The 25,387-nt window shown below is 39.6% G+C and overlaps 3 protein-coding genes across 3 annotated transcripts; 1 reads left to right on the forward strand and 2 right to left on the reverse strand.

Moving 5' to 3' along the window:
* Nucleotides 1-2,019: 2,019 nt before the first annotated feature.
* On the reverse strand, nucleotides 2,020-3,183 carry LOC139949879 (uncharacterized). The gene has a single exon (XM_071948444.1). The coding sequence runs from the start codon at nucleotides 3,181-3,183 to the stop codon at nucleotides 2,020-2,022; it is 1,164 nt and encodes a 387-aa protein (XP_071804545.1).
* A 2,544-nt stretch (nucleotides 3,184-5,727) lies between these two features.
* On the reverse strand, nucleotides 5,728-6,891 carry LOC139949887 (uncharacterized). The gene has a single exon (XM_071948456.1). It carries the CDS (start codon nucleotides 6,889-6,891, stop codon nucleotides 5,728-5,730), a length of 1,164 nt encoding a protein of 387 aa, XP_071804557.1.
* A 9,102-nt stretch (nucleotides 6,892-15,993) lies between these two features.
* On the forward strand, nucleotides 15,994-17,205 carry LOC139949897 (D(2) dopamine receptor-like). Its single transcript, XM_071948468.1, has one exon. It carries the CDS (start codon nucleotides 15,994-15,996, stop codon nucleotides 17,203-17,205), a length of 1,212 nt encoding a protein of 403 aa, XP_071804569.1.
* The last annotated feature ends 8,182 nt before the right edge of the window (nucleotides 17,206-25,387 follow it).

Consider the following 25,387-nt stretch of genomic DNA (forward strand, 5'->3'; position numbering starts at 1 on the left):
GATTTTGTTTCGTCCATTACTTTAGTTTAATGTAGTTTATGACCATAAAAATGACAAATGTTATTAAAAATGTAATACTAATTAACATCATATACCAAAGTAAAAATAAAGTCAACATAGTAACGAAGAAAAACCGATATTTAAACTTGACCTTAGAATTTGTGCCCATCTCCGATCACGAAACTAACGCAGACGCTTATTTTGGTCGCACGGGGTGAAAAGCCCATTCATTTGTCGTTTAGGCGTCGGCTTCCTCTTGAAACTGCGTCATGCATTTATCTAACGCCCTTGCGACCATCGTGCGTCCGCATATAAACCAGCTTTGAGTAGTTTCACATTCGGGCGTAGATCATAGAGTTATATATAAGAACTAGAGGGCGCACGAGTGATGCTTCGTGCACAAACGCCACGGGACCGCAAGATGACAAGCGCGTCATTATGTGACGCGCGTTGAATATGAAATACACGTTTGAGGGTTTTTTTATTGAACGCTCACGCGATGCTGTTTGTTCAACTTGTAAAATGGCCGCACAAACACACGCTGTGAGATAGCTGTTTTGTCAACTTAGAAAATGGCCGCCTGCTCGCATACCGGGGCGCGTATATAGACCTTTCTTTTGTTGATCAACAAACCGCCTTGGTTGGCATGGTCGGCCGAATGTTAGTAAAACACTAAATCGTAAAAACAAATGTTTAAACAATGTTCAACATTTTCTGCTAACTTTCAGTTAAATAAAATACCTCTCATAATTAGTTGTTTTGTTTTAAACAAAATCGACAAATTTGGTTACATTATCACACAAAATAGCAATCTTTTCTTGATTTGCACTTATGGCTTTCCATAGTTGTCCAATCTGGGTTGGCAAAAGCTCGGGCTGTGACGTTGCAAAAGAAAGGTCTATGGGCCAGCGCGCGCTCTAGTTCTTATATATAACTCTATGGCGTAGATTTACAAAAGGGGTTTCAAAAAAATTTAAGATCAAACAAACATCCTTGTCCCAGAATTTTACCTTTGTCTATAAATAGACTTTAACCGATAATTGTGTATTTGTTCAAAAAGCTAAAACTAATTTAAACAAGCTCTATAGGGTATTTTTGTTGTTCAGATTCGGCATTAAGAATAAATTAAAGCAAAGATTTGATTCATAAAAAATAAAGTTCTTCAGTTGTCGTGTTTCTCGCTCCGGTGCGCGCGAGACTTGCACAGTCTATTCTTGTTTCTTTCGAATTAACAATCTTTACGCATTCTCTCACCAGTGGTCACATCACATGTCTTTAAACAATGTTTGACAAGTGAAACCATACCACAAGCGTAGAAAAAGAGAAAATCGTTTTCACTTGTTATTTAAATTTAATGTCTTCCACGACAATCTTTGCGATTTCGCTGACATGGCTGCATGATATGACGATGTATATATTAGTCTTGAATTTTTTTTTTTAAATTAAGCACAGAGTAAAATACTGAAATTCTGACAAAAAAAAACTCTGCCGATGTCGACTATTATGCAGTTTCACGTCTTTTTCCCCTAACTCACCTATAAGGACAAGCACCGCTTTCAAAATGATTCGGTTTCTATTTAGTTGCAAATATTTGTGGTCAATTATCTACATTAGTTTATATCATGATATCCTGGAAAGGAAATTGTGTAAGTCGTTGAGGAAAACATTTGATTTCCATAAAGAGTGAAACGGAACATGATTTCCTCATGTCTCTGTGCACATAACTAGGCACATGTACACCTCAGCAGTGGCGCGCGGCAGTGCTCAACACTTGCGTGCCCGTTGCGCGCCTGGATTGGTCTATACAACAGTTGAGCTTAAAACTCGTTTTGATGTGTGTACTAAAAAAGCCGGACATGCTCTTTTTGTGGTAAAATGTTGCACTTCATTGGGTAAACTGCTCCTCGTGGAAACCAATTTACCCATAATGCAAAGTGCACATTACACACACACTATGAAACAGCTAATTCTATTTTCTCAAATTCCAGATAAAATTTAAGTGTTGGAGGAATTCAAATGTTAGCAGAGCTTTAGTTTGCGAATCACTTCTCTGCAGTCTTTCCTGAACCGTCTGTTTGCAACTCCATATATGAATGGGTTCATGACGTGGTTAATGTATAAAATGAGATACATTTCATTCAGTACTTGCAAGAGTATAGGATCGATGTTCAGGCCACCCTGTACGGCAAAACTTACAATGATAAAGATCCAATATGGCAGCCATGTCATGAGGAAAAACACACTTGTCACAAAGAGCATCTTCGTTGTCTTACGCTGAAGTTGACTTATTGGCTGTTCGCGATCGGGGCGTGTTCTTTGACGGTTTGCCTCAAACCCCGACTCGGTATCCAGTGAAGATCGTGTCTGTAGATCCGTTGCAAGAGTTTGCTTTGCCGACGAAGCAGCTTGAGTTGGTACAGATGCAACCCAGACTTCCTTCCGAACCTTAGAAGTACTTGGTTTTGATCCATCGTCGATAGAGCTGGACTCCGGAACTACAACAGTAGAAGGGCAAATTGTCGAACAGTCGTTGCGACGGGTTCTCAACGAACTGGCCCCAACTTTCACATGTTGCCTGATTGCTTTGTAAACTAAGCTGTAGAACACGGCGACCATCACGAGCGTAGTTACACAGATTATAGCATGACATGCCAATCTCAGTATGGGCAATATAGGAATGGATGAGAATACTCCAACATACTCTGGAATATTTATTAGAACTGAGAACAAGGTCGATGCCCAGGCAGCTATCTTACCCCGTCTGTGAGTGAAGAACCGCCGATGTGGACGGCAGACGCAGTCGTAGCGATCTACTGCTATCAATGCCGTTATCATAATGGAGGTACCAGTGGCCGTCGTATTAAATGCCAACAAAAGCCGTATAACTACGGGTATTTCGTGTCCCATCATGAGTAAAACTCGGTATGCAATGTTTGCTACTTTGATAAGGCAGACAGCAAGATCAGCCCAGGCCAATGTCATGATGAAAACGTGGGTGCTTGTCTTCAGAGTCTTGGTCCAGTACACGCGAAGGATTAGAGAGTTACCAGGAACACCAAGTAATAGAACAAGTGTAAAGCAACATATCCGAAATAGATTTACGCCAAGCTGAACGAAGGCAGGTTCAAGCGTTGTGTCGTTGAAAAGTTCTGTTGAATTGAATGCTGATGACATGTCTTCCATGTTGTTACGGCTGACGCTTTAAACTGACATGAAAATCACCATTTTCGTATGAAGCAACAATGTAATGTACAACTGTAGCTAACACAAGACACGTTGATGTCTTTCTAAAGTATCTCAACCTGCTTTTTCACTAGCAAATCACTTGATCGTTAATGACATACTTCATTAGTTCAGACGGATCGTGTGTGTTTTTCTTCGGGAGTTGACGGGAGTCCCACACACTGCATTTCTCGGTACGTATAAAGGATTGGGATGAATTTAATCTGGCGTGTATTGCGTGCTCACAGGAGTAAATGCATCTTGACTTTCCCTAGCCCGGCGGCATAGTCAGAAATCATGGCATTGTTAAAGCCAACCAATCACAAGGCAACATTGAATTATTCAGTGATCGAAAGTTAGCCTTGGCCCAAGAGCTAAAGCTCCTCGCGACAGCGCATCACGATAATAGACTGTGCAAGTCTCGCGCGGATTTGAACTTCCGGGACCATTGTGGTCCCAACCTTATGGAGTTTTACGTTGGGGAGATTTTGTTTCGTCCATTACTTTAGTTTAATGTAGTTTATGACCATAAAAATGACAAATGTTGTTAAAAATGTAATACTAATTAACATCATATACCAAAGTAAAAATAAAGTCAACATAATAACGAAGAAAAACCGATATTTAAACTTGACCTTAGAATTTGTGCCCATCTCCGATCACGAAACTAACGCAGACGCTTATTTTGGTCGCACGGGGTGAAAAGCCCATTCATTTGTCGTTTAGGCGTCGGCTTCCTCTTGAAACTGCGTCATGCATTTATCTAACGCCCTTGCGACCATCGTGCGTCCGCATATAAACCAGCTTTGAGTAGTTTCACATTCGGGCGTAGATCATAGAGTTATATATAAGAACTAGAGGGCGCACGAGTGATGCTTCGTGCACAAACGCCACGGGACCGCAAGATGACAAGCGCGTCATTATGCGACGCGCGTTGAATATGAAATACACGTTTGAGGGTTTTTTTATTGAACGCTCACGCGATGCTGTTTGTTCAACTTGTAAAATGGCCGCACAAACACACGCTGTGAGATAGCTGTTTTGTCAACTTAGAAAATGGCCGCCTGCTCGCATACCGGGGCGCGTATATAGACCTTTCTTTTGTTGATCAACAAACCGCCTTGGTTGGCATGGTCGGCCGAATGTTAGTAAAACACTAAATCGTAAAAACAAATGTTTAAACAATATTCAACATTTTCTGCTAACTTTCAGTTAAATAAAATACCTCTCATAATTAGTTGTTTTGTTTTAAACAAAATCGACAAATTTGGTTACATTATCACACAAAATAGCAATCTTTTCTTGATTTGCACTTATGGCTTTCCATAGTTGTCCAATCTGGGTTGGCAAAAGCTCGGGCTGTGACGTTGCAAAAGAAAGGTCTATGGGCCAGTGCGCGCTCTAGTTCTTATATATAACTCTATGGCGTAGATTTACAAAAGGGGTTTCAAAAAAATTTAAGATCAAACAAACATCCTTGTCCCAGAATTTTACCTTTGTCTATAAATAGACTTTAACCGATAATTGTGTATTTGTTCAAAAAGCTAAAACTAATTTAAACAAGCTCTATAGGGTATTTTTGTTGTTCAGATTCGGCATTAAGAATAAATTAAAGCAAAGATTTGATTCATAAAAAATAAAGTTCTTCAGTTGTCGTGTTTCTCGCTCCGGTGCGCGCGAGACTTGCACAGTCTATTCTTGTTTCTTTCGAATTAACAATCTTTACGCATTCTCTCACCAGTGGTCACATCACATGTCTTTAAACAATGTTTGACAAGTGAAACCATACCACAAGCGTAGAAAAAGAGAAAATCGTTTTCACTTGTTATTTAAATTTAATGTCTTCCACGACAATCTTTGCGATTTCGCTGACATGGCTGCATGATATGACGATGTATATATTAGTCTTGAATTTTTTTTTTTTTAAATTAAGCACAGAGTAAAATACTAAAATTCTGACAAAAAAAAACTCTGCCGATGTCGACTATTATGCAGTTTCACGTCTTTTTCCCCTAACTCACCTATAAGGACAAGCACCGCTTTCAAAATGATTCGGTTTCTATTTAGTTGCAAATATTTGTGGTCAATTATCTACATTAGTTTATATCATGATATCCTGGAAAGGAAATTGTGTAAGTCGTTGAGGAAAACATTTGATTTCCATAAAGAGTGAAACGGAACATGATTTCCTCATGTCTCTGTGCACATAACTAGGCACATGTACACCTCAGCAGTGGCGCGCGGCAGTGCTCAACACTTGCGTGCCCGTTGCGCGCCTGGATTGGTCTATACAACAGTTGAGCTTAAAACTCGTTTTGATGTGTGTACTAAAAAAGCCGGACATGCTCTTTTTGTGGTAAAATGTTGCACTTCATTGGGTAAACTGCTCCTCGTGGAAACCAATTTACCCATAATGCAAAGTGCACATTACACACACACTATGAAACAGCTAATTCTATTTTCTCAAATTCCAGATAAAATTTAAGTGTTGGAGGAATTCAAATGTTAGCAGAGCTTTAGTTTGCGAATCACTTCTCTGCAGTCTTTCCTGAACCGTCTGTTTGCAACTCCATATATGAATGGGTTCATGACGTGGTTAATGTATAAAATGAGATACATTTCATTCAGTACTTGCAAGAGTATAGGATCGATGTTCAGGCCACCCTGTACGGCAAAACTTACAATGATAAAGATCCAATATGGCAGCCATGTCATGAGGAAAAACACACTTGTCACAAAGAGCATCTTCGTTGTCTTACGCTGAAGTTGACTTATTGGCTGTTCGCGATCGGGGCGTGTTCTTTGACGGTTTGCCTCAAACCCCGACTCGGTATCCAGTGAAGATCGTGTCTGTAGATCCGTTGCAAGAGTTTGCTTTGCCGACGAAGCAGCTTGAGTTGGTACAGATGCAACCCAGACTTCCTTCCGAACCTTAGAAGTACTTGGTTTTGATCCATCGTCGATAGAGCTGGACTCCGGAACTACAACAGTAGAAGGGCAAATTGTCGAACAGTCGTTGCGACGGGTTCTCAACGAACTGGCCCCAACTTTCACATGTTGCCTGATTGCTTTGTAAACTAAGCTGTAGAACACGGCGACCATCACGAGCGTAGTTACACAGATTATAGCATGACATGCCAATCTCAGTATGGGCAATATAGGAATGGATGAGAATACTCCAACATACTCTGGAATATTAATCAAAACTGAGAACAAGAACGATGCCCAGGCCGCTATCTTACCCCGTCTGTGAGTGAAGAACCGCCGATGTGGACGGCAGACGCAGTCGTAGCGATCTACTGCTATCAATGCCGTTATCATAATGGAGGTACCAATGGCCGTCGTTTCTAACGCCAACAAAAGCCGTATAACAGCGGATATTTCGTGTCTCATCATGAGTAAAACTCGGTATGGAATGTTGGCTACTTTGATGAGGCAGACGGCAAGATCAGCCCAGGCCAATGTCATGATGAAAACGTGGGTGCTTGTCTTCAGAGTCTTGGTCCAGTACACGCGGAGGATGAGAGAGTTTCCAGGAACACCAAGTAATAGAATAAGTGCGAAGAAAATTATCCGGAATATATTTACGCCAAGCTGAACGAAGGCAGGTTCAAGCTTTGTGTCGTTGAAAAGTTGGGTTGAATTGAATGCTGGTGACATGTCTTCCATGATGTTACTGCTGTTGTACACGAACGCTTTAGATTGACATGAAAATCATCCCTTTTCATATATGAAGCAACAATAGAAGACACGGTGATGTTTTTCTAAACGTATCCCATTTGGGCTATTTCAATAGGACAGCACTTGGCCGCAGGAATATAAATGTTAGTGACATTGGTCCCAGACGGATCGTGTGCGTCGACGGCAATCATGAATCGACGGGTGTTGTCCCACACATTGAAGTTATCAGTACTTATACATTATACCTATGCATCTAATCGTGCCTGTTGTTTATGCTCTCAGGAGTGACTTTTTCCTAGCCCGGTGGCATATAGTCAGAAATCATAGCATTGTTAAAGCCAATCAATCACAAGGCAATTTGAATTATGCAATTATACTCGCATCACTGCATCGTTATTATTCTTGTTCCATTCGATTTAACAATTATTATGCCTTCTATTATCACCTCACATAATACATGTCTTAAAATCAAGTTTGACCGAGTGATGCGTACCTCAAGCGTTAGATTTAACAAGGATAAAAAAAACATTCCGCATCACTGCAATAAACTGAGGTGTTCAAATGGCACCATGGGTATTGTCACAAAATTGATGGCAACAAAGTACCATCAATTTCTTTCAAAACAATTACATTCGGTGTTGTTTTTGATTCTCTGTTCGGTACAAGCATGCATATGGTGTCAATTTTAACACCCCAATTTTTACAGTGTGTATATTGTAGATAGTTGACCTTAAAACTCGTATTAATGAAATAACCTTTATTTTACAAACTTTTCGATTATTCATTTAGGGAAAGCAGTTGACACTATTGATAATATTGTCAAAGGCAAGTCTTCTCACTTGGTGTATCTCAATAAATGCATATTATAACAAACCTGTGAAAAATGGAGCTCAATCGGTCATAGAAGTTGCGAGATAACTATGAATGAAACAAACCATCCTTGTCACACGAAGTTGTGTGCTTTCAGATGCTTGATTTTGAGACCTCAAATTCTAAGCTTGAGGTCTCGAAATCAAATTCTTGGAAAATTACTTATTTCCCAAAAACTACGTCACTTCAGAGCGAGCCGTTTCTATCATATACTATCAACCTCTCCCCATTACTCGTTACCAATTGAGGTTTTATGCTGATAATTATTTTGAGTGACTACAAATAGTGTCCACTGCTTTCAAATGTCTTTTTTTTCTTAAGGATCGAATTAAAGTCAATAATGTTTTGACCCATTAAATATATCCTACACATGTTGAAGATAGACCAGGCCAAGGACACAATAAGGAATTAATGGGAAGGTATACACGTTTGGTAATTACTCAAAACAAACATGTACTTGAAAACTGACTTGGTAACGAGGATTTGAGAGCTGTTGATAGTATAAAACATTGTGAGAAACAGCTCCCTCTAAAGTAGCACAGATGTTGTGATTTTGTAAGAGGTAATTTCTCGCTAAAATAATAAAAGACTTCCAGCCAGAAGTCTTGTATTCCTTGTTATTATTTGTTTCTATCTAAAAGGACACAAATTCATCCAACAATGGTTCTTTTCGCTGATCATTTTCTCGAAACTTCGATGACCAATTTAGCTCAAATTTTCACAGGCTTGCAAATTATGCTTATGTTGGGATACACCAAGTGAGAAGACTGGTCTTTGACAATTACCAAACGTGTACCTTCCCTTTAAGAACCGTGTAAGTGCATCCCAAACGCACCACCTAGCGTTCGCTGTGGCAAGCAATATGTTTTCTAATGAGCCCCGTTTTTACGAGGTATCTGTGGAGCAGATATTTATTACGTAAGGCGTACAATAGTTTATATATTCGCTTCAAGATTCTGTCATATATTTGCCATCCCATTGTCTGCATAATAAATGCAGTGAACACTATTGGTAATTACTCAAAATAATTGTTAGCACAAAAACTTACTTGATAACAAACCATGGAGAGCTGTTGATAGTATAACACATTGTGAGAAACGGCTCCCTCTGAAGTAACGTAGTTTTTGAGAAAGAAGTAATTTTCCACGAATTTGATTTCGAGACCTCAGAATGAGACTTTGAGGTCGGCTATATATTATTAGATATGCCGGCTTTTTGTTATACCTTCCATCAATATCTTGCTCCATTTTTGCTATATTTGTGTATGCCTTTATTGTTTATGCCTCTGACGAAGGTCCCAGCTAGTCTTATAAAAATATGGCTTTATTATTGATAACATCACTGTTCAACAGTCTAACAATGAGGAAGTCATTGTACTAAACTCAACAAAGAAGTGCCGCGGGCACTTTGAAACACCGCCCTCTCGTTCAACTTCGTATTCACCAATTCCGGAATAATTGATAATTGAAGCTTTGTGAGTCTGTTCCGATGAAAAGTTGATTTAATTTCAAAAAAACTGTCATGGTAGGCCCCCTACCTTTGATTGTATTATGACGTCAATGGGTGAACTTCGTAGAGAGAAGTGAAGACATAAAAACGAATTACATTTGTCAATAAATCATCGTGCAATTTTTCTGTTCTGTTCTGTTTCGTTTTGCATTGTTTTGTAAAAACAACGCTTGTTGAAAGAAGCGAAGAGAGAGTGACTTTGGCAAAATGGTGTTCCACATTAACACCATACTGAGTTTTGATTGGTATGGGGACTTTTTTTGTTCAGACCTGGGCCAAATTTCATGGCTCTGCTTACCGTAAGCGCAGAATCGCCGCTTACGGAAGCAGTGAATTATGTGCTTACGGAAAGCGTATTTCACGTGCTACTCAACGTTACTAGGCATTCTACGCTTACAAGGCTAGCGCAGAAATTCGGCGCTTGCACGTGAGCGAGGAATCATGATCGTAAGCGCAGAATTCGGCGGTAAGCAGAGCCATAAAATTAGGCCCTGTTTTTTTTAGACGGCGAGATTTTTTGAAATGAGTGATTCCCATCCATGCATCTCCTGAATACAGTGCAAAAAATGAGGTATTAAAGGAACGTTACAGAATTTGTAAGAAACAAAAATCGTTAAGATCACAGATTTACATAAAACTTACACGGTTTAATGATGATAGTTGAAAACATCCCTTGAAATATTTTGTCTGAAATGTCATATTTGATGAGAATGAAAATAATATAATTTCGCGGTTTGAGTTTGTCGCTCATCGAGCGTTTTCCTCATTTTTATTTTGGCATCAATGCAATGCAAAATTTGTAATCGGTTTTTCACTATTCTCTCGTGGCCCAGATGACCGATCGATCTCAAACTTCTACAGGTTTGTCAGTTTATTTATATACACTGCCAGCAACTGTTTTGTTAGCAAAAACCAACAATGTAATGTTCCTTTAACTTTGACAACATAGATGTTGTCACATAATATTACTAAAAAGAGAATCAAATTTCAACATCTTCAGGGTGTTAAATAACACCAACGTAAATTTTTGCAGAAATTATTGTGTCATTATATTATTGTTGTGTCACAGTGCGATGGTGTTTTGTGTTGCGCCTCTTTCCACGTAAATCTTGACAAACCGGAATCAATTGCTCAAGACGTCGAAATTCCTTTGAATATGGTTTGGCTTGATTTTGCATTAGTTGATACTAAAATGCCGGACTAAATGTAATACAGACCTATATCATGGATAGTACTTCAAAGAAATAACACACAACGTCATGCTGAATGAAAGGGACTGTACATTATTGGTAATTACTCAACATAATTGTTAAAGCATACAACGTATTGGTAACAAGCAGTGGAGAGTTGTTGATAGTATAAATCATTGTGAGTAGGGGTTCCCTCTGAAGTAACATAGTGTTTGAGAAAAAGATAATTTCTTCTTTGAATATTCTCTTGCAACTTCGATAACCATCTGAGTCCCAATTTTCAGAGGTTTGTTATTTTATGCATATTTTCGGATACACCAAGTGAGAATACTGGTTTTTGACGATGTGTTCAGAGCCTTTAATCCAAGAACTTAAAGAAAGGTTCAAACGAAGATCACGAGAGAATAAAATAAAACGGCAATTTTTTTTCTCATGAATTCTGAGTGAGTTAATAAAGTATTATGAGCCAGCCTTTTTGTAAAATTCTTTTATCAGAATGGTCTGGTAATTAGTATAGGTTTTCTCTGTCAAGTGCGGCAAATAAGCTGCCAGTTTCATTTTAATGCGCTCGAATTAAAGCTGTTTTGCCTCTCCAGTTGTTACTGCATTTCAAACTCAGAATTCGGCCATTCAATTTCGTTTTGAGTCGAGTCAAATTCCTTTAGCACTAGGTTCAGTTAAGCGTATCGTCATTCTTTTTCGAGACACACACGCCCCAAGAAGCGTTTGCGAATTTTAATGCTGCTTTGATGAATTGTGCAATTGAAAGACTATTTTGTTAAATCGAACGACGTGACATTACGTTTGACTAATCACAAAACGAAATCGAATGACCCTTTTCAGTGGCATTCGATTTCGGGTGAAAAAGAATAGCTTGGTGGTTAAATTGGCTGCTCATTTACTGAAATTGGCCGAGAAAACCTATCATTAATAATTATTCGGTAAAAAAGAGAGATATGTTTGTAAAATCGCTTGTTTTTTACCCCCCCAAAAAAATTCCATTTGGATCCACCGAATAAGGGGAGTAAAGATTTTAAAGATTCCAGGTTTTAGTTACTGTTGTATGTCTTGATAGTCGTACTTATTTGAATCCTCGTTGAGCGAAATTGGTTGCCTTTACAAAATTGAAAATGATTAAATCAGCACAATCTCCAGTCGTACTAGCTTTGCTAAACTGAATTGTGATTGTGTGTCATGAAAAAGAATGAGTGTGTTTGGAACTTGAATGCCTCCAAACGAAATTGAAGGGCCGAATTCTTAATTTGAAACGCAGTAAAAACCGGAGAGGCAAAATAGCTTTAATTCGAACGCATGGAAACTAAATGGCTGCTCATTTCATAAATTGACCGAAAAAACCTATAATGATCATTATTATTAAGAATATTATACTGTACATGAATTATAGTTCCCTTGACCATGGAGGTAGAATGCCTTGACTCAGCATGGTTTGTTGTCACCAATAGGCATAATTTTTGCCTATCGAATATAACGAGATGAATGGTTAAATTGTGCAATCATTTATAGCCCCAAAGTTTTTACAAAATTGTTCCCAGCAACACAGATTAATTTGGATCCTCAGTAAAGAAGGATAAAGTTTTTTTCATGATTTTCTTTTTGAAGATACGAGCGGTTGAACCGAATAACGAATTGCACAATGCCGTGGCCGTGCGTTAAAGGCCCGAGCCTCCGGCCGGTTTTAAACGGCAGTTTAAGAACTCGTCGCTACCCTTATATTCCCTTAATAGCACAATTCTTCGGAGGTTGATTGTACGAGATCAACAAAGTGGTTTCAGTGACTCTATAATGGTTGTGTCTAAGATCTAAAAGCCGGTTACAATGTAAGCTTTATAGACAACTTTGGTGTTCTAGTGGCGACAACCAGGTGGAGAGAAATACTTCCATGTGAAAGAGAAACACCACTACCGTGAAAGAGAAACACCACCACTGTGAAAGAGACACACCACCACTGTGAAAGAGAAACACTACCACCGTGAAAGAGAAACACCACCACTGTGAAAGAGAAACACTACCACCGTGAAAGAGAAACACTATCTCGTAAAAGAGAGACAATAGCCGTGAAAGAGAAACACTACCACTGTGAAAGAGAAACACTATCTCGTGAAAGAGAAACACTACCACCGTGAAAGAGAAACACTACCACCGTGAAAGAGAAACACCACCACTGTGAAAGAGAAACACTACGTCTGTGAAAGAGAAACACCACCACTGTGAATGAGAAACACCACCACCGCGAAAGAGAAACACTACCATGTGAAAGAGAAACACTACCACTGTGAAAGAGAAACACCACCTCTGAGAAAGAGAAACACCACCACTGTGAGGGATTACTCAGGAATACTCCTCAACTGTGGGCTAGTTATGAGAACTGAGAACAAGAACGATGCCCAGGCTGCTATCTTACCCCGTCTGTGCGTGAAGAACCGCCGATGTGGACGGCAGACGCAGTCGTAGCGATCTACTGCAATCATGGCCGTTATCAAATGGAGGTACCAACGGCCGTCGTTTCTAACGCCAACAAAAGCCGTATAACAGCGGGTGTTTCGTGCCTCATCATGAGTAAAACTCGGTATGGAATGTTAACTACTTTGATGAGGCAGACGGCAAGATCAGCCCAGGCCAATGTCATGATGAAAACGTGGGTGCTTGTCTTCAGAGTCTTGGTCCAGTACACGCGGAGGATGAGAGAGTTACCAGGAACACCAAGTAATAGAACAAGTGTAAAGCAACATATCCGAAATAGATTTACGCCAAACTGAACAAAGGCAGTTTCAAGCTTTGTGTCGTTGAAAAGTTAGGTTGAATTGAATGCTGATGACATGTCTTCCATGATGTTACTGCTGTTGTTCACGAACGCTTTAGACTGACATGAAAATGGTAACTTTCGTTTGAAGATGTTCATCAAATCAAAAGATAACAGGAAACACGCTTGTGCCTTTTTATATCGCTCGGCTCGTCTATTAGCAAATCACGTGGTCACATAATGGAGGGTTGGTGTAATGTCTGGTGTTGTTGTTATTGGTTCAGGCGAATCAAGACGTGAAAAAACGAAGGTAACGTTGTTGTCTTTTTATGCCACCCAATATCTGGTTAATTACTGTATGGCTTAAATTTATGTAATATTTATTAAATGTTTTATGGGACATCGCAAAACCAATTTACTTCTGTCAATGGGAAAATAACAGAATTTTTTTAACAAAAACACTGACGATGACTTCGAGTGACGCAAAGTAGTCGCCATTGCTGACCTTGACGCCTATAACGAATTGAGGGCTCTGAAGAGGTGATGATGCCTGGGTTTAAACAACAAGATCATGAGGAGGAAAGGGGGCGATAGGCTACTTCTTGGAGCATAGGGTAATGACTTTAAGGGGCTCAGTTTGGATAGGTTTCTTTGGAGTGGATGTTAAACTTTTGGGAATGCGATGGGTAAAAATCTGAACTCCAGTTTGGAGGGGGGGGGGGGGGGGGTTGGAGGACAGGCTACTACGTAGACTTGATTCAAGTCCCATTCTCGTGTGAGAGGTCCCTATCACCCCAACTTACTAACTATGGAACAACCCGTATACAGTACAGTGCGCGCTCGCCGACAAAATGTGGCCCCAGGTTTGGGAATGCAGCGCAGCATCACAAAACAGTAGTTTCCTGGGGGATGACACGGGATTGGGACTTGAGTCAAGTTTAGCAACTATACCTAGTCAATGAAGGCCTATCCCTATCTATACTATTAATTTTTTAACCCGCGCCATCTTGGATTGAAATTAAAAGGTCCAGTGGCATGGCATCTTTGTGGAATTCAACACGGTTGTGTCGTTTCAGACGTCGGGTTGCAAATCTACAAAAACCTTGACCCGAACTGCAATTGTCAAGTGATAAATCACACGGATGATGTTTTAGCCGACTTGTTCGGTCTACAAAAAAAAAGAGAAAAAAAAGGTGAAGATAAAAGAAGTGACCTACCGTACAAGCCTGTAGTTTAAGATATTTCTCACATGTACTTTCGATTAACACATTAAAGACAATGGACACTATTGGTAATTGTCAAAGACCAGTCTTCTCACTTCGTGTATCTGAACACATGCATAAAATAACAAACCTGTGAAAATTTTAGCTCAATCGGTCGTCGAAGTTGCGAGATAATAATGAAAGAAAAAACACCTTTGATACACGACGTCGTGTGCTTTCAGATGCTTGATTTCGAGAACTCAAATTCTAAATCTGAGGTCTTGAAATCAAACTCGTGGAAAATTGCTTCTTTCTCGAAAACTACTTTACTTTAGAGGGAGCCGTTTCTAACAATGTTTTATACTATCAACCTCTCCCCATTACTCGTTACCAAGAAAGGTTTTATGCTAATAATTACTTTGAGTAATTAACAATAGTGTCCACTGCCTTAAGCTAACTTATTGATCAACAAATTCAGTTAAATTCCTGTATTTTTATAATGATATTGAAATAAGTATCTTCGCAAACCTAATTTTGGGGAGTTTACTCTCTTACCATGTTTGTGAATGATAAATTAAGCATTTTAAAACAAATTAAAAAGGTACTGGTTTAAATGAAATTAATTTATCTGACTTTAAGACTGTTGTAGTTTACTAACACTTTTAAACTTCTCAGCTAAACAATAATTTAACAATGTAGCTGTTTACTTGTGGAAAGTCTTTTCGAACCTTTTGTAATACATGCGTATAGCTCTTATAACCTGTGTTCAAAACAAAATAAGTGGTCTATGGCGTCATTGTGACGTCCTTTACTTTTGTTCATTTACGTTAGCACAATGGGTGGTATAATTGAGTACCCATCGCGCCGTTCCTGCAAAATAATGAAGCGATTTAACAAAAGCATGACGTCTCAGGTGTGGGTTAAAGGAACACGTTGCCTTGGATCGGACGAGTTGGTCCATTAAAAAGCGTTTGTAACCGTTTGTTATAAAATGCATATGGTTAAAAAGATGTTTTAAAAGTAGAATACAATGATCCACACACATTTGCCTCGAAATTGCGTGGTTTTCCCTTTTCTTTGCGAACTAACACTGTCGGCCATTTCTGGGAGTCAAACATTAACTTGACTCCCATAAATGGCCGACCGTACTAGTCGACGAAGTACAAGGAAAACCGTGCAATTTCGAGGCATGTTTGTGTGAATCATTGTATTCTACTTTTAAATCATCTTTCTAACCATATGCACTTTATAACAAAAGGTTACAAACGCTTTTCAACGACCAACTCGACCGATCCAAGGCAACGTGTTCCTTTAATCACTGAGAACTGCAGAGTGTGGGACGACTCCCGTCGATTCATGATTCCTGTCGACGCACACGATCCGTCTGGACCAAGGTCACTAACATTTATATTCCTGCGTGCTGTGCTAATGAAATAGCCCCTTGGGATACGTAAGAAAGACATCACCGTGTCTTGTGTTTACATCTATTGTTGCTTCATATAAAAAGGGATGATTTTCATGTCAGTCTTAACCGTTAGTGTACAACAGCAGTAACAACATGGAAGACATGTCATCAGCATTCAATTCAACCCAACTTTTGAACGACACCAAGCTTGAACCAGCCTTCGTTCAGCTTGGCGCAAATATATTCCGGATAAGTTGCTATACACTTATTCTATTACTTGGTGTTCCTGGTAACTCTCTCATCCTCCGCGTGTACTGGACCAAGACTCTGAAGACAAGCACCCACGTTTTCATCATGACATTGGCCTGGGCTGATCTTGCCGTCTGCCTCATCAAAGTAGCAAACATTGCATGGCGAGTTTTACTCATGATGGGACACGAAATACCCGTTGTTATACGGCTTTTTGGAGCATTTGATGCGACGGCCATTGGTACCTCCATTATGATAACGGCAGTGATTGCAGTAGATCGCTACGACTGCGTCTGCCGTCCACATCGGCGGTTCTTCACTCACAGACGGGGTAAGATAGTAGCCTGGGCATCGTTCTTGTTCTCGGTTCTTATAAATAGTCCAGAGTATGTTGAATTGTTCTCGAATAGTCCCATCTTGCCTATAATAAGAACGGCATGTCATGCTATTATCTGTGTAACTACGCTCGTGATGGTCGCCGTGTTCTACAGCTTAGTTTACAAATCAATCAGGCAACATGTGAAAGTTGGGGCCAGTTCGTTGAGAACCCGTCGCAATGACTGTTCGACAATCTTCCCTGCTAATGTTGTAGTTCAGGGATCTAGCTCAATCAAAGATGGATCACAACCAAGCACTTCTAAAGTTCGGAAGGAAGCTTTGGTTGCATCTGTACCAACTCAAGCTGCTAGACTCTATGGAAAAACAGTTCAAGATCAAAACTTCTGCAAAAATTCAACATCGGCAAAGCAAGCTTTTGCAACGGATCTACATACACCAACTTCACTGGACACCGGGTCAGGGTTGGAAGCAAACGGTCAAAGAACACGCCCCGAACAGCCTTCCAACGTTAGTCAACTTCAGCGTAAGACAACGAAGATGCTCTTTTTGGCAAGTGTGATCTTCTCCATGACATGGCTGCCATATTGGATCTTTATCATTGTAAGTTTTGCCGTACAGGCTGGCCTGAACATCGATCCTATACTCTTGCAAGTAGTGAATGAAACATTTCTCACGTTGTACATTAACCACGTCGTCAACCCATTCATCTATGGAGTTGCAAACTCACGGTTCAGGAAAGACTGCAGAGAAGTGATTCGAAAATTCAAACTCTGTTAACATCTGATTTCCTTATTAACTGTAATTTCATCTTCAATGTATGCAATTCACAGAAATAACATATTTCTTTGGAAGTTGTTTGTACGACTAATTGTTGATATCAAAATGGTGGTTTCACGTCAACTTCCAAGGGAACCACTGCCACTGAAAGAGAAACACTACCAAGAGAAAGAGAAACACTACCACGTGAAAGAGAAACACTACCAAGAGCAAGAGAAACACTACCACGTGAAGAGAAATACGTCTACGTGAAACAGAACCACACCAACGTGAAACAGAACCACACCAACGTGAAAGAGAAACACTACCAAGTGAAAGAAAAACACTACCAAGTGAAAGAGAAATACGTCCACTAGAAACAGAACCACACCTAAGTGAAAGAAAAACACTACCAAATGAAAGAGAAACACTGCCAAATGAAAGAGAAATACGTCCACGTGAAACAGAACCACACCCAAATGAAAGAGAAACACTACCAAGTGAAAGAGAAACGCCACCAAATGAAAGAGAAACACGTCCATGTCCTCGAAAGAGAACCACTGCCACTGTGAAAGAGAAAGGCAACACGGTGGCATGGTTCCCATACTAAACAGAGGCGTTTGCTTAAATTATTTGTCTCAAACTTCTTACTTCAAGCATGACTGTGTCCTGACTCTTGTGCTTGATCACTATGCACCGTTTTAAACACCGTAGCCAAAGCCGGAGCCTTTGCTCAGAAAACAGTAATCGCCGTTAGTCGTGGGGCTCTTTTTTCTAGAACCTTGGCTTAGGCTCCGTATCTGGCTCCGAGCTACGTTTGATGTTGTAAACACAGTACCTAATGTACACTGCGCCACAATTGATGACGGAACACAAACCGAAAAACAAACTCGTCAAATTCTGCACAAACAATACATGCAAGTACATGTACGTATACTGTATATAATACACCTGTAAACTGCAAGCATGCAGACGCCGAAAGTAAGCTTTCCATATCTGTGTTTTGATTGGTCCGAGGTGACGTTTTTCATCTGCACTAACATCACCTCAGACCAATCAAAACACAGCTATGTAATGATGTTGTCACTGCACGTTTATCCAATCATAACATGTATACATCTAATGAAATCACTGGTTCTCAAAACTGCTTTATCTTTGCGGATAAAGCAGGATACCAGTCTAAGGATGTCCCAGATTGCGGGTATTTATTTACACACTTGTTCGAGTGAGTAGTGAATTGTGAGGTGTTTTTTGTGCTATAGTGAAATGTAACAGATGGACTAGTCTAGATTTTACCTCGTGTTGATGTACTGCAACACTGGACCCGTACACACCCAATTACTTGTGTGTTATCCCCCCCCCCCCCCCCCGAGTGCTAGCACTGAGTCTATCTCAAGCATTTAAATTACATTTACTGATTCTAGTCAGCCCAGGCCTACTTTTAAATACGTTTTCATCTTTTTTGTTTTGTTAATTCCCCGTCAGTTTTACCGTAGGTCTACCTGGGCCTACCGCCCAACAACTAACGGGACGTAAAGCATTTGAGTGAACACCATGAAATCCAAGCAATGCAGCTTTTGTTCATAAAATCAACAAATTCTTCCAAATGTTCCAAAAGTGAAACAACTCGTTGTCAAAAGCTACTTTACTGAAGTCAGCAACGCAGCAACGAGCCAGCCTTTAGACTTGACTCAGGTCCCATTCTCGTTTGAGAGGTCCCTAAGCTAATACCTCAACTTACTATGAAACAACCCGTAGCATACAGTAACGTGCACGCTCGCCGTCAAAATGTGGTCCCGAGAATGGCATGCGGAACAGGTTTTGGAATGCAGAGCATCACAAAACAGTAGTTTCCTGGGGATGGCACGGGATTGGGGCTTGAGTCAAGTCTAGCCAGCCTTTGGTTTCTGGAACCGTTAGTTTGTTTTAATCCCATGTATGCCTAAATAACGTAGGCCTACTAGATGCATATCAAACTAACATTGAATATTTTATTTCAAAAGGTGGTCGTGTTTTTGGTGCCGCAATTCTGGAGCGAATAGTCCACGCATGGAAGAAAAATCCGTAGAATATACGCAATCTGAGAAGCGTTACTGACAGTAATGCTTCTCAGATTTAAGTTTTGTGGCATTTAAACTTCTGTCTATTTACATAATCACTACTTAAAAGTGAAATGTTTCTCGAAGTGCGTTATAGCGAAAGCTGCCGTGAGTTTCTAAGAAAAAGATTCAATGCCATTTACTATAAGGGTTGATTACCAAACATAGTTTGCCTGTAAGAGATTCATCAGTGGTTTGACATCTAAACGTTCCATCGGTGAAATAAAAGATGGAAAAAACGACACAGGAAAATAAACAATATTCAACAGCTTCTTTTTCAACATGAAACCAACAACCATGATCTGTTTATTAAACATCTAGATATCAATAAAGTTCAGGCAGTATTTTGTTTTGAGAAGATCAAAGGCACTGATGGACACCTTTGGTAATTGTCAAAGATCGGATTTCTCACTAGGTGTAGGATCCCAATTAGGTCAAAATAACAAATCTGTGAACATTTTGACCCTCGAAATTACAAGAGCATAACAAGAAGTACACCCTTGATGCACACAAATATAACTTGTGTGTTTTCTCAGATGCCTTATCAAAAAAATATATATTAAAAGACTTCCTGTCTGAAGCCTTTTAATATTTGAGTGAGAAATTACCCCTTTTTCACAAACTACGTAATACTTTAGCTGGAGATGTTTCTCACAATGTGTAATAATATTATCAACCTATAGCTCTCGATTCCTCGTTACCAAGTAAGTTTTTATGCTAAGATTTGTGTATACCGATAGTGTCCAGCAGTGCCTTGAGTAGGATCATTGGTAGGTGGCAAGTTAAATCGGGTACACAACCCGGGAGACTATGCGGTTCATGTCTTATGACCATGGGTGGATTTCACAAAGAGCCTATAGGACTAGTCTTTTCTCGAGTTGAGACTAGCTATACGTTTTTGATATCTCCTAGGACTAGTCCTAAGTAAGAACTAGTCCTAACTCTTTGTGAAATCGACCCAAGAAAATATAACATGTCTCACTTAGTTGTTTATATTGACTGATAAATTCGGTTTTAAGAGTTTGACTACGGGCTCCTCTAACCTCACGTTAAAAATTGTGTAAAATGTCAACCAGTGTGCACAGTTGTTTGTCAAAATCCAAAAACGGTCTCGATTACGTCACATTTAAAACTTGTACAGCGGTATTTTTTTCCAGGTCATTCCTGAATTTTTGATGATATTAAATAATAATTGTATTGTATTTTGACATTTTGACTGGCACATAAATTCTTCTCAGAATCTACAGAGTAGATGATGTCATATTTAAACTTTCGCTCTGAATCGAATCATACTACACAATGTTAACGTGAGTTTAGAGACACGAAAGCTTAGAGACATGTATGTCTCCGCTTTGGCAATGACTTCAATCTACTGGGGAAACTGAGTTTATCACATAAGTGCCTCTTGAAAAGCAGTGGACACTCTTGGTTATTACTCAAAACAATTGCTAGTAAGCATAAAACCTTACTTGGTAACGAGTAATGGGGAGAGGTCGATAGTATAAAACATTGTGAGAAACGGCTGCCTCTGTAGCCTTGATCAAGGCTGTGTAGACAATTACTCTAGCTAAAAACCATAGAGCAAGGATAAACCTAAGCCGTCCGAATGAGGATGCGATACCCCCGACTGCTGGGGGTCCGCCCGATAGTCCGAAGGTCCGTTAGTCCGAAGGTGCAATAGTCCGAAGGTTCGATAGTCCGAACGCGCAAATTTTCCATAAGAGGGGGTTCATTAGTCCGAAAATGTAATAGGGTTCGTTAATCCGAACATATGATGCGATAGTCCGAAGGTTCATTAGTCCGAAGGTTCATCGATCCGAAGGTTTACTGGTCCGAAGGTTCGGTAGTCCGAATTTAAAAAAGGTTAGTTGGTCCGAAGGTTCGATAGTCCGAAACAAAAACGAGGTTCAACAGTCCGAAGGTTCATTATTCCGAATCGACGATAAGGTTCGATAGTCCGAATCGACGACAAGGTTCGATAGTCCAAATTGACAATAAGGTTCGATAGTCCGAATCGACAATAAGGTTCGATAGTCCGAACTGACAATAAGGTTCGATAGTCCGAACTGACAATAAGGTTCGACAAAACAAAACGAACTTCTTATTTAAATTTCCCTACGGTGTGCGTCTTTCGAACCTTAATCGAACCTTATTATCGATTCGGACTATCGAACCTTATTGTCAGTTCGGACTATCGAACCTTATTGTAAATTCGGACTATCGAACCTTATTGTCAATTCGGACTATCGAACCTTATCGTCGATTCGGACTACCGAACCTTATCGTCGATTCGGACTATCGAACCTTATCGTCGATTCGGAATAATGAACCTTCGGACTGTTGAACCTCGTTTTTGTTTCGGACTATCGAACCTTCGGACCAACTAACCTTTTTTAAATTCGGACTACCGAACCTTCGGACCAGTAAACCTTCGGATCGATGAACCTTCGGACTAATAAACCTTCGGACTATCGCATCATATGTTCGGATTAACGAACCCTATTACATTTTCGGACTAATGAACCCCCTCTTATGGAAAATTTGCGCGTTCGGACTATCGAACCTTCGGACTATTGCACCTTCGGACTAACGGACCTTCGGACTATCGGGCGGACCCCCGGTAACCGACTGCTGTACATGTACGCATCCTCACACGCACACCGCTATTCCACACACCGCTATCACTCACAATCCTAGCCCTTGAGTCGTCAGGCTCACAGCCTTGACGATCTTGTAAACCGAGTGTCTCATGTGTTTCATTGTTTTTCTTCGCAAATCCGTGGAAAATGGGGGGGGGGGGGAGGATGTGAGTGGATATGCAAAGATCAGCCTTGATCAAGGCTACTGCCTCTGAAGTAACGTAGTTTTCGAGAAAGAAGTAATTTTCCACGAATTTGATTTCGAGACCTCAGAATTAGATTTTGAGGTCCCGAAATCAAGCATCTGAGAGCACACAACTTCGTGTGACAAGGGTGTTTTTCTTCCCTTATTATCTCACAACTTCGACAACTAATTGAGTTCAAATTTCCACAGGTTTGTTACTTTATGCATATGTTGAGATACACCAAGTGAGAAGACTGGTCTTTGACAATTACCAATAGTGCCCAGTGTCTTTAAAGCAATATTGCAATGGTTTCAGGGCGCCTTACTGCGTTTCAATGACATTGCAGTAAAAGACACTGTATATGGACACTACTGGTAATATTGTCAAAGACCAGTCTTCTCACTCGGTGTGCATAAAATAACAAACTTGTGAAAATTTTAGCTCAAACGGTCGACGAAGTCCAACATAATAATGAACATCCTTGTCAAACGAAGTTGTATGCTTTCAGATCAGATGCTTGATTTCGAGACCCCAAACTCTAAATCTGAGATCTCGAAATCAAATTCGCGGAAAACTACTTCTTTCTCGAAAACCAAGTTACTTCATAGGGAGCCGTTTATCACAGTGTTTTATATCATCAACCTCTTCCCATTACTCGTTACCAAGTAAGGTTTAATGCTTATAATTATTTTGAGTAATTGCCAATAGTATCCATTGCCTTTAAGGTGTTTGTAACTGCACAATAGGCCCACAACATCCTCAAAGTGATTATTTACGTCAAGTGATTATTTACGTCAAGGCCTACAAACAAAACACCAATAATATATTATAAGTGCATCACAAAACTCAATGATTGGTCAATAGCTTGAAGAGTAACTGACTTGGTGCTTTACAGTTTCATTACAACATGTTTTTTGTTTTTACTACACCATCAACACCCAAAACTTGTTTACTTCTGTCAAGGATTGAGTACATTACTAAGCTTTAAGAATAACTGACTTGCACTTAAATTGCTGATGTTATATAATTTATGAAACACCGTAGAATTTTAAATAAGGGTTTTTACCCATAAAAGACCTACACCGATACGTGTTAGCACGGTATACTTGGTACTTTCCCGAGCTCTGTGAAAAAAACACTGGCGTATTACTCGGGTTGGAAAACCAAAAATAAATATATCCTTTATTCCCGATGCAAATTTAACATCTATTAAACCATAGAATTTCCCCAAACTGATTTCGTTCTGTCAATGAGATAGGCATACAAACAATGAGTAGACCTACACACAATTCAATGATCAAGTAACAGCTTGGAAAATGACTAACTTGGTGCTCTACACTGAAATTACTAGTGTTATAGTTGTATTACATACCATAGAATTTCCCAAAACCGATTTACTTCTGTCAAGATAGGCCTACAAACAAAATAACCAACAAATGAGTACATCACAAAACTCAATTATTTTGCAATAGCTTGAAGAATAACTGGCTTAGTGCTGTCAATTAAATTACTGCTGTTATGTAGTTGTCTACACATCATAAACACAAATTCCCAAAATGGATTAACATCTGTCAGGCCCAAACAAACACAACACTTTGACATTTATTTTTAGTACATCACAAAACTCAATGATTTTGCAATAGCTTGAAGATTAACTGACTTGTTGTTCACAGCGACATTACTGCAGTTAAAGGGTCTGGGTACTTTGTGTAGGACAAAAACCACAATGTCCACAGATTTACATTAAACTTACACAGTTAGAAGAAAATGATGGTAGAAAGCTCAGCCCTGAAAATATTACTTGTTGAGGTGCTGTTGTCTTTGAGAAGTGAGTAAAACAATGTCATGAAAATAATTTACGTCTCAGTGATCATGACACGAAAATTATTTTAGCAGGTAAAAACGTATTTTCGTTACATTGTTTTACTCATTTATAAAAAACTACAGCACCTCAGCAACTAATATTTTAAGGTACGCTTTCTACTATCATTATCTTCAAACGGTGTTAGTTTAATGTAAATCTGTGGGCATTGTGTTTTGTGTTACAAAAAGTACCCAAATCCTTCAAAGAGCCTACATTTTGTTTGTAGTTTTTACTACACCATCAACATCCTAAAACGTGTTTATTTTTATCAAGGAGTGAGTACAATCAACTCAATGCTTGAAGAATAACTGACTTGGTGCTGTACAATGAAACTGCCTTTGTTAAAGTTCTAGAATTTCCCTAAACCGATTTACTTCTGTCAAGGAGATATAGGCCTACAAACAAAACAACCAACAAATGAGTGCATAAAAACAACTCAATGATTTTTGCAATAGCTTTTAGAACAACTGACTTGGTGCTTTACAATGAAGTTACTGCTGTAAGGCTATAGTCGTATTACACACCACAGAGTTTCCAAAAACGGATTAACATCCGCCAGGCCCAAACAAACAAACAAACACAACACTATAATTACTAGTACATCACAAAACTCAATGCTTTTGCAATAACTTGAAGAACAACTGTCTTGGTGCTTTACAATGAAAGTACCATTGTTATAGGGCCTACATTTTGTTTCAAAAACACCATCAACATCCCAAAACTTATTGAGCAAGGGTGGAATTGCTGTTGTTTTCTTAAAAAAAACCTAATTGACTTCTTTCAAGGGATAGGTCTACAAAAAAAAAACCTATATATACAAAACTTAATCAAAAACTATGGCCGATTATTACATTTTTTTTGCGTGTGTTACAATATACAATACAATCACACACACAGTGTATTCTCAACAGTGCATTGACCTCCCAATCTCGTGGCTGCGCGCCATGAAATAGTGAGAAATTGTGAGAATCTACTAGAAGACTGTATTTTAGGAAAAGCTGTAATGTTAAGAAGTTTGTAGAAATAAGACATTTCTAGATTACCAAACTTGGTATTGTAAAGACGGGCTGAGAGAGACATTTAGTTTCAAGGTAGCATAAGGTAGCATAACGGATGCAAACCGACTGTATGCGGCCCCAGAGAGCTATTCGGTGTGGAGCTGAATTTTGTTCCGGGAGAGACAGTTTTGTGAGCTGAATCTGCAGTTCCAGTTTTGGGATCATCGGTTCCCTTATTTGCCACGGTCATCCCGCCGCCGTTTCGTCTCGAGACCGGTCATCGTGTTTGAGGTGATTTTTGCCCCAGTTGCAGCTAATTTGTGCACCGATAACGATCAGGACTGAACTGTGTTTACCAGTATTGTATAGTGCCTCAAGCGCTCGCCCGTAAGATCTTCTTGTTTTTGTAAGATCATTT

This window comes from Asterias amurensis, chromosome 2 (assembly GCF_032118995.1).
Source record: "Asterias amurensis chromosome 2, ASM3211899v1".
Taxonomy (NCBI): Eukaryota; Metazoa; Echinodermata; class Asteroidea; order Forcipulatida; family Asteriidae; genus Asterias; species Asterias amurensis.